Source organism: Furipterus horrens, unplaced genomic scaffold (genome assembly GCF_987537825.1).
Source record: "Furipterus horrens unplaced genomic scaffold, mFurHor1.1.pri manual_scaffold_2, whole genome shotgun sequence".
Lineage (NCBI taxonomy): Eukaryota > Metazoa > Chordata > Mammalia > Chiroptera > Furipteridae > Furipterus > Furipterus horrens.
The window spans coordinates 12,276,898-12,289,151 of NW_028327172.1; the positions used below are offsets into that span (position 1 = coordinate 12,276,898).

A 12,254-nucleotide genomic window follows, 5' to 3' on the forward strand; every position below is an offset into this window, starting at 1 on the left:
ATGGGACTTGCCAGCCTTCTTCACCCTTAATATGGTTCTTCTTCCTTCTCTCCTGTTAATCCCAGTACTGGATTGACTTACGTTCTCAGTGGAAAGAAGCAGATAAATACTGTAATGTGCTCTCTTTATCTTCTCCCCACCAGGGGCAGTGATTGGTGATGGACAGTCTGCTGTGGCCAGTAACATTGCCAATACTACCTACCGGCTCCAGTGGTGGGACTTCACTAAATTTGACCTCCCGGAAATCAGTAATGGTAAGCCAAGGTGGAACTTGGGGTACTGGTGGATGGGGTATCTCCGACTGGTGAGCCAGAACAAGAAGCCCACGTACACTGGACTTCTCATCATCTTGTTGAGAAGCAGGTTGCCATGTCCCATTTCTGCAACTTTCATTTAAGCGCTTCAGCAGACATGTATAGGGCAGTGAACAATGGTAGGTACAGTACTAGGAACAGTGCTAAAGTGGACCCAGAAATGAAGATGTCTGTGCCCTGAGAAGCTGACTGTGAGTAGTTCATTGTTCTAAGCCTAAAAGTTTGGTGGAACTGAGAGAAAGAGAAGGGAGTGTAGACTGAGAGCTGAGCTTGTGATCCTTGAGGAAAGACTACAGTGTGTTAAACTCATTTATTAATCCAGGTCTGAATGGAATGGATTTGAGGATCATAACTGATATATGTATACGTTTACAAATTTGTCTGTCTCACGGTCTGGTTTCCCAGCCTCTAGGGAAGTCTGCAGTCCCGTGTCCCAGGTCTTTAATTGGACCATAGCATTTCAGGCGACATCTCATTTCACTTTCTGTGTAATGCAGGACTCTTACACATTCCTGAGAAGTGGCAGTTCAGCCTCTACTTGAATATTTCTTTATTTCATTTTATTTAATTTTTTATTGTTTTTCAATTACAGTTGTCCCATTTTTTCCCTCGCTGTTCCCCCCCACCCAGCCCACCCCTTCTCCCATAGTCATCCCCCCCGTTGTCCATGTCCATGAGTCATGTATACACGTTCCTTGACTAAACCCTTCCCCTACTTATCCCCCTTCTCTCCCCCCATCCCCCTAGTAACTGTTATTCTGTTCCTTGTTCAATTTTGTTCTTTTGTTTGTGTTGTTCTTTAGTTTCCTGTATTAGGTGATATCATATGGTATTTTTCTTTCTTTGCCTGGCTTATTTTGCTAAGCATAATTCTCTCTAGTTCCATCCATGTTGTCGCAAATGGCAGGAGTTTCTTCTTTCTTTCTGCTACATAGTATTCCATTGTGTAAATGTACCACGGTTTTTTGATCCACTCATCTTACAGACGGGCACTTAGGCTGTTTCCAGTACTTGGCTATTGTAAACAGCGCTGCTATGAACATAGGGGTGCATAAGTTCTTTTGAATTAGGGTTTCAGGACTCTTCAGGTAAAATCCTAGCAGTGGAATCGCTGGTTCAAAAGACAGTTCCATTTTTAGTTTTCTGAGGAAATTCCATACTGTTTTCCACAGTGGCTGCACCAGTCTGCATTCCCACCAATAGTGAACTAGGGTTCCCGTTTCTCTACATCCTCGCCAGCACTTGTTGTTTGTTGAATATTTTTCTTTCTTTTCTTTTTTTTTTTACATTCAGTATTACTTTGTGTTAGTTTCAGGCGTATGGCATAGTGCTTAGACAGTCATATACTTTATAAATTGGTCCCCCTGATACTTCCAGTGCCACCTGGCACCATACATAGTCATTACAATACAGTGTTCCCTCACTTATCACGGATATTGTGTTCCAGACCCCCTGCAAAGTAGGAACCTTACATTCATTCTACACTCTTAAACCTACGTAACTTTAACAACATACGTATACAGTACCGCAAAAGCCCGCAATATAGCGAAAAATCCGCGATAAATAATGAAATATAATATTTTTAAAAATCCCGCGATACAGTGAGGCCGCGGTAAGTGAACCGCGATTATAGTGAGGGACTACTGTATTATTGACTATATTCCCTATGTTGTACTTTACATCCAAGTGACTATTTTGTAACCCCAACCCTAACCCTCCCACACACCCCCAACTGGAGAACCTGGCCCACCTAGCCCGCAACCCAGGCACATGCCCCAACTGGGAATTAAACTGGCAACCTTTTGGTTCACAGGCCGGCACTCAATCCACTGAGTCACACCCGCCAGGGCAGCTGTGGTACGTTTACACAATGGGATACTATGCAGCATGGATAGACCTGGAGGATATTATGCTAAGTGAAACAAGCCAGTCAGGGAAAGGCAAATACCATATGATCTCGCTTATATGTGAAATGTAATGAACAAAATAACGAACAAAATAGAAACAGAACCATGGATACATGAAACATACTGACAATTGTCCGAGGGGAGGACAGTACTGGATGAAAGAAGGTGAAGGGATTAGCCAAAGAACATATATGCATGACCCAAGGACACGGACAATGGTATGGGGATTGCCTGAGAGAAGGGGTGCTGGTTAGAGGTGGGCAAAGAGGGTAAAAATCAGGATAACTATAATAGCATAAACAGTAAAAATACAATTAAAATAAAAAAGAAATCGACATGAGAGAGAAACATCAATTAGTTGCCTCCTGGGGATCAAACTTGCAACCTTGTGGTGTACAGGACAACACTCTAACCAACTAGGCCACCCAGCCGGGGCTAATGATGCCTCTTCTTAGTGACAGACCTCCAAGCTATTTGAAGATAAACTGTGATTTCCCTTTAAATCTTTCTTTTCAGGCTAGACTTTTACTGGTCCGGTGTTCAAGTCCTTGAGAAATTCTGCTCATGTTCCCTTTTAGTTTTGGGGTCCAGAACTGAGTAGAAATCTCTAGGTGAGAGCTGTCCAGTGCATAGTACCGTGGCGCTTTAGACTGCGTTAATTCAGCCTAAGATTTCAGCGGTTTTTTCTGAAGCCACTACTGAGTTTGCAGTAACTTAAAATTCTTTGATAATTATTAATAAACCACAGTACTACCATCCTGTAGTTACTTGTGCAATTTGAATCTTTTAAAAACCAAAGCAGGTTTGTTTTTTTATCTTAATAGTGTCAGTTGCCATTTCTAGTTCTTGCCTCTCAAACTTCCATTTGAACTTTGACTCATTTTTTCTCTCTCAATCTAACATTGTCCAATAGCTTGATGAACTTGCTTTCTCTGTCTTCCTTCAGGTTACTAGCAAAATGGTGAATCAGTTAGAACATTGCATCAAGCCATGTAGTATGTTACTGTGGATCTCCTCTATGTAGATTCTGGTTCATGAATTAGCAACCTGGGCTCGGTGTTCACATCTGAAGCCCACGTTTTTCTGTCTCATCTACAAGGTATTGTAAGATTTCGTCAGATGCCTTAAAATCACCAAGATAATTCTCGGTGACATTTTCTGATATGCCACTCATGGTATCCTTATCAGACAGTGAAAGTGAGGTTATTTTTTCATGTCCTGGTCTTAGTGAAACCTCAGTAGCAATCATTTCTTTCTAAGTACTTCTAACCCACACGTTCAATAATCTGTCCTTCCATTCTGCCGGGGATACCAAGTTTGCTTGTTCATCTCTATATTTCGGGCCCAGATCTTGTTCATCATAATTTATTTTCAGTTATGTTATTGCTCTATTTTGTTTACTTTATGATAATTGAAATACAATAATTTGAAATACACTCACCATTCAAAAATTTTAAAACTAGAAAAGGATATACAGTGAAGTTTACCAGCCCTGCTTCCAGCTACCCACCACTCCTCCCCATCGGCAACCATAATTAGCAGTTTCTTGTGTGTCTTTTGAAGAATATTCTATGTATGTACAAGCAAATACAAATGAATGTTTTTCCACCTTCTGTTTAATGCAAATGGCAGCATGTTATATACATGCTTCTTTCTGCGCTTCACTTTCTTTACAACATATTTTGATCTTGTCATATCAGTGTATAAAGAGTTTATTTGTTCTTTTTAATTAACTGCCTAGTATTCCATTGTCCAAAACTACTGTCATTCTTAACCAGTCTTTTTTGATGAGGGACTTTTAAGTTGTTTTCAGTCTTTTGCTGTACAAACCACAATGCCGTTTGTCATTTGCTCTTGTGCAGGTATGTCTATGGGATATGTTCCTAGAAATGGAATTGTATGTATTTGTGATTTTAGTAGATGTTGCTAAATCACTCTCTGTGCTGGTAATGCCAATTTATACTCCCATCTAAGTTTATGAGAGCTCTGTTTCCAACCTCTTGATTGTAAAATGTATTACACTGGGGAACACAGTTTTTGTTGAGTTAGATCTGACTTGTTTTTGACTAACTTTTGGCGTCTGAATCCAAAAATGACCCCAGTTTTTCTCTAACACATCAATGTTTTTAAGGTACAGGATACCTTCCCTTTGTCCCCAAAATCATACAAAATGTACATACAAAGGAAAATAAAGAAAAAAATTACCTGAATATACTGTTTACTTAGAGTTATTTTATTCATATCAAGGCTATATATTGTTACTGTAAGTCAAATTGTGTACAAATAGTAAAGTTCTGCTACCAAACATACATATTAAGGTATTTTCTCTTTTCAAACAACAGGCTAGGAAATGCCAAAATGAGATACTTGAAACAGTCTCCTTCAGTTGGCAAAGCTTTCACAAATTGCTTCACAAGACCCAGTTTTATGTGCAGAGGTGGGAATATAATGTTCTTTCTGTCAACAAGTGGCTCATGTGGAATGTTTGGATCACCAGGTTTGAGGTCAGAGGAGGCCAATTTGACTCCACCTAATGCTTCTCACGAGCTCTGCTGTCCCACATACACAGAAAACAGGGATACTTGGTGTATCCGTGTTGCTGACCAAGAAGGAAGCAGACCATTTGAAGGTCAACACAGATGATCCAATTGTGCTTGTGATATTGCAACAGATCAATGACTCTCTTTATGTCTTCATGTTCTTCATGAAAACAAACTGAATGGCCAACTGGGACCACACCAAATAAATTGCCATTGTGGAGGAGAATACACTTCAAGCTCTGCTTTGAGCTTTCGATGAACAGTCGCCATTCAGTTGTGTTATAGGTTGGAATTCCCAATTCCTCCATTAAACCGTGTATGTTATAGCAATACACAAAGCCACCGTCACTTCAAAAGTACTGCAGAAATGCACTTTCTCTTGATGAAAAGTAGGATGCCTTCACTCCTTTTTCAAGCAAGTTTTTCTCATGCAGTCTTGATGTTAGGAGTTCTGAAGTCTTTCTGGATGGTCCCAAATCTCGTGCCAAATCTTTCAACTCATGCTGATCAAATCCCTTATGAACTGAGTCATCTTCAATTTCAAAATCTTCATCGTTGCTGTCACTTAGTTCTCCACCATACTCCTGTTTTTCGAAAGAGGGGAGTTCAGTGAAAACTGGCACTGGGATTTCAGCTGAATGAGGCACTGGGCGTATAGCTGATGGTAGACTAGGATACTCTATTTTACATTTTTTTTTCTTGTTATACCTGACATTTTCACTCTACAAAAGTAACAGTCGCTGGAATGATCTCTGGGCTCTCGCCAAACCATAGTTATACCAAATGGCAATTTGTCACATGTTCCCTTCGTCCACATCTGTAATCTCTTGACACACTGCTTGCACACCTCGTGAGGGGTCCAAGACTTATCTTGATCGCCAAGTTTTACTTTGAAATATGCAAAATAGGCTTGCCTGACAAATGAGCTGATGTTTGTACTCTGACTGGGAATGGTGCAACTGCCACGGATATAACAAAACGCATCAGGGTTCTTTAGGCGCTTAGGACGAGAAATAACAGAGGCAGACATGATCCGAAGGAAAGAAAATAAGAATGTATGTAAATAAAATAATAAATTCTGCTAACTCCTTGTATACAGACAAGACTTGGACTACACTTCGGAATATGATTCACTATATAGAGCGGCATACAACCTCTCACCACACTGTCTCATGTGTAACTGAATAGCCTAGACAAGTATGAACCTGTCACTGGCCTCCAAGGTCATCCCCCAACCCTCCCCGCGCTTGAGGAAGGTTTGCTCTCAGCCAATAGGAGAGTGCTAGTGCTTCCCTCCATCCAGGCTCAATCCAGCCTAGAGTGGTTGCATTAAGATAAGCTGTAGAGAAAAAATTGACGTGATAGAAGAAAACTTAAGTGCAGTTTTGAAATCAGCATGCCCATTTAAGTCTAAAACAGCTGAAAGATTGAACTCAACAGGAATTATGTTAAAAATTGTTCCCCTGTGTTATCATATATTTTGATATCTGAACATCTAATAGGTAAAAAAATAGTATGTAGGTGTTTTGAATTTGTATTTCTTATATTACAAACTGGGTTGTGTGCTTCTTCATACACTGAGCCTTGCGTGTAGCCTCTTCTTGACGTGTCCACGTGCTTTCTTTCCCTGGGTTTCTGTTGTGTTGCTGGTCTTTTCCTCATCAGTTTCACAGGACTGCTTTATAAATGCGAAAAGTAACTTACAGGAACTTACTAGTTGTCATTTGTATTTTGACTTTGCTGAAGGTGGTTTTTCTCATAGAACTTACTTAAGTAGTCAGAATTATGCAACTTTCTTTTTATGGTTCCTAGATTTTGTGTCCTCATTAGGAAGATCAAGTAGTAATTTTGTAAATTTATTTTTTACCTTTAAATCTTTGATTCACCAGGAAATTTAACCTAGTTCCAAAGAAGCAAAGTATAATCCAACTTTTCCCTTTATATGACTACTCATTTGTCCCAGACAATTTATAGAATAAATCCATTTGCCTCCATTGACTTGGGTTGTCCCTTTCATCCTATTGATAACTACCTGTGTGTATTTAGATGTCTTTTCTAGGCTGTTTTGTTCCAGTGATCTGTCTGATTATTCTTGTGAGAGTATCACATGGGTTTATGTTTTGAGGCTTTAAGTTTAGAATCTGGTAGGACTAGTTTCCTCTTGTTATTTGTTTAATCCAAATTTTCCTGCCTGCTCAGGCACTTTTGTTTTCATGCATGGACTTTAAAACTACCTTGTTTCGCGCCCCCCCCCCCCGAAAAAAAATCCTCTTAGCATAAGTATTGGAATTGCAGTAACTTTGTAAATTAACTTAAGGAGATTTAATATCTTTCTATCTTCCAATGTAAGAACATGGTATGATTTTAAGTTTCTTTAAGTTTCTCTTGTATTCTTAGGAATGTTAAAAGTTTTCTTCATTTGCTCCTATACATTTCTTAAATACATTGTTATAAGTTTATTTCTTAAATCCTATCTTACTGAATTTGTTTACTAGTTGTTATCATCTAAATCTCATGGGTTTTCTAAGCGTGTTACCTATAAATAGTAGCAATTTTACCTCCTCCATTCCAAGTTTTACACCTGTGATTTCTTTCTCTGTCTAAATGCATTGGCTGCTATCCTCAGAACAATGCTAAATAATAGCAGTCATGTTGTTCCTGACTTGAACAGGAAAACATCCAACTTTTACTCAGAAAGCATATTGCTGGCTTTTGGGTTGAACTAGAGAGAAATCATTTATCATTTTAAGAAAGTCATCTAGTCCTATTTTACTGAGAGTTTTTATCAAGAATGGATATTGAATTTCGTCCTGCCTTTTCTGCATCTATGGAGATGATCATATGTTTTCTCTCCTTTGAACTAATGATATGATCATTAAGTTAATAGATCCTGTACTGTTGAACCCATCCTTCCATTCCTTGAACACACACACACACACACACACACACACACACACACACACACACACACACACACACACACACACACCCGGTTCATGATACATTCTTTAATGTTAAGTCCCCTTCATGTAGCTTGCTAATAATTAGAGTTTATTTCATTGATGTTTGTGGGATGAATCTGTCCTTGTTTCTAAAATCTGTAGGTTTTGGTATTGGTATTATGCTTGTGTTATAATTTGGAGGTTTTTCTTCTTGGACTGAAACAGTTTAAATAGTATTGGAATTGCTTATACTTTTTTTTTTTTTTTACCCTCACTTGAGGATATATTTATTGATTGTAGAGAAAGAGGAAGGAAGGGGGAGGGAGGGAGGGAGAGAGAGAGAGAGAGAGAGAGAGAGAGAGAGAGAGAGAGAGAGAGAGAGAGAGAGAGAGAGAGAACAGACTGGTTACCTCCTATTCATGACCTGACTGGGGACGAATCCACAACCTAGATATGTGCCCTGACTGGGAATCGAACCTACAACCTTTTTGGTGTACAGGACGACGCGCCAACCAACTGAGCCACCTGGCTAGGGCATGGAATTACTTATACTTTTTAAACAAAGGTCTGGACCTGATGCTTTTTTTCCTTCTCTCTCTCTTTTTCTTTTTTTTTTTTTACATAAGCATGGGGAGAGTTAGTTCTTTGATAACTTTTCTTGTCAACTGTCCTATGATGGTTAAACACATGACCTCTTGAGTTACACTGTCCAGGTTCAAATCCCTGCTCAGCTACCTTCTAGCAGTGTGACCTTGGTTACTTAGTCTCTCCACATGTGGTTTCCTTGTCTACAAATGAGGATTACAATAGTGCAAACCTCATAGGATTGTTATGAGGATTAAATAAGTTAATACATGTCAGGCACTTCCAACAGTACCTGTCATTTACTATAGTAAATGGTTAAGTGTTAGCTATTTTTATCGTGCCTTTTTCTTGCAAATTGCACTGTGATTCTTTGAGAGAATGGCCAATAATTCTAAAGTCACACCTGTCTCTGTTTTCAGTACTCTGAGAAAACATTGTTTTTCATCTCTAGAGAGTGATGTTCATGTAAACAAGACAGTTGATTCCTTAACTTGTTGCCTCATCTGTAATGGGCTTCTGATCCTTATTAAGCATGCTGCTTCTACTCAGTTGGACATCATTTTCCTTGAGAGAAAAGCAAAATACTCAGAAGAACAAAGGCATTGAATATGCTGGTAGCATAGCTCACAGGGCTTTTGGGATGCCTTTAACATACATTTTTTTGTACAAGCCTCTTAGCTCGTTCCAACGACAGCTTCCTGTCATTCTCGTTCTGTGTTCCTTCTTACATCTTTTGATCATGGCTCTTGTAAAACCTCAGCTGATCAGAGAACATCATGTGCAACCAGGTTGTCTGATTTGGTTTGGCTCACCGGTCTCCCTCATTTAAATCGTGGTAGAATTCTGCTTTTAAAAGTGCCCTCTTTCACTTAGAGTTTTGGCCTTGGGGAAAACCTGCACTGTGGGAGTTTAGGACACCTGTGTCTGGTGACAGCCAGTGTTCCCTTTCCTGGCGTTACCCTCTAGACCAGCGGTTCTCAACCTGTGGGTCGCAACCCCTTTGGGGATCGAACGACCCTTTCACAGGGGTGGCCTAAGACCATCGGAAAACACATATTGTTTTTGTGATTAATCACTATGCTTTAATTATGTTCAATTTGTAACAATGAAAATACATCCCGCATATCAGATATTTACATTATGATTCATAACAGTAGCAAAATTACAGGTATGAAGTAGCAACAAAAATAATTTTATGGTTGGGGGTCACCACAACCTAAGGAACTGTATTAAAGGGTCGCGGCATTAGGAAGGTTGAGAACCACTGCCCTAGAATGATGGTCACTTTTACTTGAGGTTCCTGTCCTTAGCTCTTAACTGCTTTTATTTCCTGGTTGGTCTGAATAAAGTCTGGTTATGGTTTTGATAACTTCTGGAGTTATGCTAAAGATTCCTGTTGCCTATTTCAGTTGGGATACTATCTGGAAAGAGTTTAGAAGTTTGTGACTAAGGCCTCAAATGCATAACTTTGAAACTCTTTTCATGAAAAAAGGAACTCATTAGATTCACTGAATTATACCTTTTAAAAGTCACCTCTTGTTGGGTAAGTAGCTCAGGGTTACTAGGGTGCCTTCAGTGGTAGGGGGCAGATCAGAGCCCAGGGATAGAGCACCTGGTGCCTTTGGGGCTCAAAGCCAAGCTCTCACCTGGAGCTCTGGGGGGCAGGAGGTCTTACTCTGAAACAGAAGGGGCTCAGAGACAGCCAAGAGGACATTTTCCTGCTGATTTCAGCCCCTTTGGGTTTTTGCATTTGCAAAAGCACCACAACTGCTAATCACTCCCTTGGCCTCCCTAGCCGGCCAGCAACAGGCTATAAATCTTTGAACAAGGTGTTTATAATGTATGGAACTGATAGGAAGGCAGAGCCATCTGCTCCTCCAGGCATCAGTATTTCTAACCCCTCCCATTCCCTGCTAGGGCATTTTCACTTGGAAATCATTTATAATTAGAAGGAGATTACATTGCAGAGTCTGGAACAGGGCTTCCTGCTGTCTTCTGTATCTTTTTTTTTTTTTTCTCCCCTGGAGCTGCCTCCCTGAAGCTCTTAAGCAGTTTTGATTTGAAAAATCCTTTCTTTCCTAGCCTTCATTTCCATTCTCTGCTGCATAGCTAACTGCCTCATCATCATTCCTCACGTGTTTTACCTTTAAGGGCAGGGCAGGTTGCTCGGTCTACAGATTAGGTATCTGGACTGTTGGTAAGGCAGCTGTTTTCAAGTATGGCCCCAGCCCGGCAGCTTCAGACACCTGGAAACTCGTTAGAAATGCAAATTCTCAAGCCTTATGCTGGCCTTGTTTTTAATAAGCCCTCCAGGTGATTCTGATGCAGGCTAACGCTGGAGAACCAGTAGTAATAAAGCAAGGCAGGAGGAGAATCAGATTTCTGGTGGTGAGTGGTTGCCAGCACCTTAGGCTACATTTCACGTCACCTTTTTCCCTACCTGCTTACCTTACTGTTGAGTCCAAAAAGGATAAGTTGTCCTTGTCATTAGTGCGTTTCTTCCTATGGTCCAAAAAAAGTAGTAACAAAGATTTAAGAAATCTCTCCTTGTTTAAATTACTGGTAACTCGTCACAATTTCCTCCTTCTGAGAAGAAGCTGCACAAGTGAACTGCAGCACTGACCACGCACCATTGTAACTGAACATTTCCATTTCCACGTGGAAAATTAACAGACAGCAAGCAGCAAATGTTAAGTTGCTAATTGGAGCATTGAAATAAAAATGAAATTGTAAACACACCACCCAGTGCTCATCGAAATGAAACTACCAAATCATTGCGCGCCCACCCCATCCCCTTCAGTCGGGTAGAATTGCAAGCCGAGAACACGGGCCGCACAGTTTCTGACACAGAACCTGCTGCTGGAGAGGCTCTGTTTTAAATTTCAGCATTCTCTTTTCATTTGTTACATGCAGATCTGTGCGCTCACTGCTACAAGGGGGAGCAGTTGTGAAACTGGATGGAGTTGCGGGGAGGGGACAAACTTTGCGAGATGGCTGTTGACTCAGAATCATCATAATACAGTACAAACACATCTGTGCTGGATTCCAGGCTGACAAATGCTTTTTGTTTTATGTGCCTAGTTTTTCAGGGGCTTAAGGCCAAGGTTTTCAGAAAAAGGTAAACCTTACTTGTACTCTCTTCCCCTCCCCCTGCCCCTCTTAGAAATTAACATGACAGTAAGCAATACAGTGCTTTTTTTTTTTTATGTTGGTAGTGCCTTTTGAGGGTCATCATAGGCTCTATATGTTCTACTGAATTGCCTGTTAACACACATGAGCTAGATCTTTGAAATAGCAAGATAGAAAAGCCTACTTTCATAAAATACCCACCATGCATTTTTTATTTTTTATTATTATTTTTTTAATGTTTTTTATTGATTATATTGTTACAACAGTTCCAATTTTCTCCCCCTTGTTCCCCTCCACCATGCATTTTTTTAGACATTAAATGTGGGTAAAATAGTAACTGCAAAGCTGTCTCAAAGTCCACAGTGTCCCAGCTCCTTCCCTATTTATTTTCATGTCCTACCTAATATTTATGACTTCTTTACTTTGCTTCTCTCCCTGCCTTTGATGGTTATCATCTGAATTGTCATTTTATTATCTTTCTAAGAGTCATGCCAACATCAAGGTTAGAAAACCAAGATGGACACGCTCCTGAGGCTGCCCACGGTTCCTTTGGTTCTGTTTCCCCAAATGGAATCATGTGTCAATCCAGGGAGGAGGAGGAGATTGTCATCTTCTTGGCAACAGGCTTGGGACCCTGAATAAGGAGCAGACAGTCTCAGTGCTAACTAGATAAATCCAGCCATGCAGGCTAGAGCAGATGGTGGGTTGGAAGATGAGCAGTACAGAGTCCTAATGGTGATAGCAGTGAGTATTTGGATGTTATTATTTTATTAGTTAGCAAACAGAACCATCCTTGTGGTCCCTCCTCAGTTTTATGCGTAATGGTGCTGTTGGTGT

General features: G+C 40.2%; 1 protein-coding gene across 6 annotated transcripts in view; it reads left to right on the top strand.

The window, feature by feature from the left end:
* The window catches only part of AMBRA1 (autophagy and beclin 1 regulator 1), a 170,488-nt gene that overhangs the window by 128,431 nt on the left and 29,803 nt on the right, over nucleotides 1–12,254 (top strand). For all 6 annotated transcript variants that reach the window (XM_090261960.1, XM_090261914.1, XM_090261923.1 and 3 more), the window contains one exon: nucleotides 144–254. In XM_090261960.1, coding sequence (XP_090118086.1) covers nucleotides 144–254 — 111 coding nt within the window. The remainder of the gene's footprint in view (nucleotides 1–143; nucleotides 255–12,254) is intronic.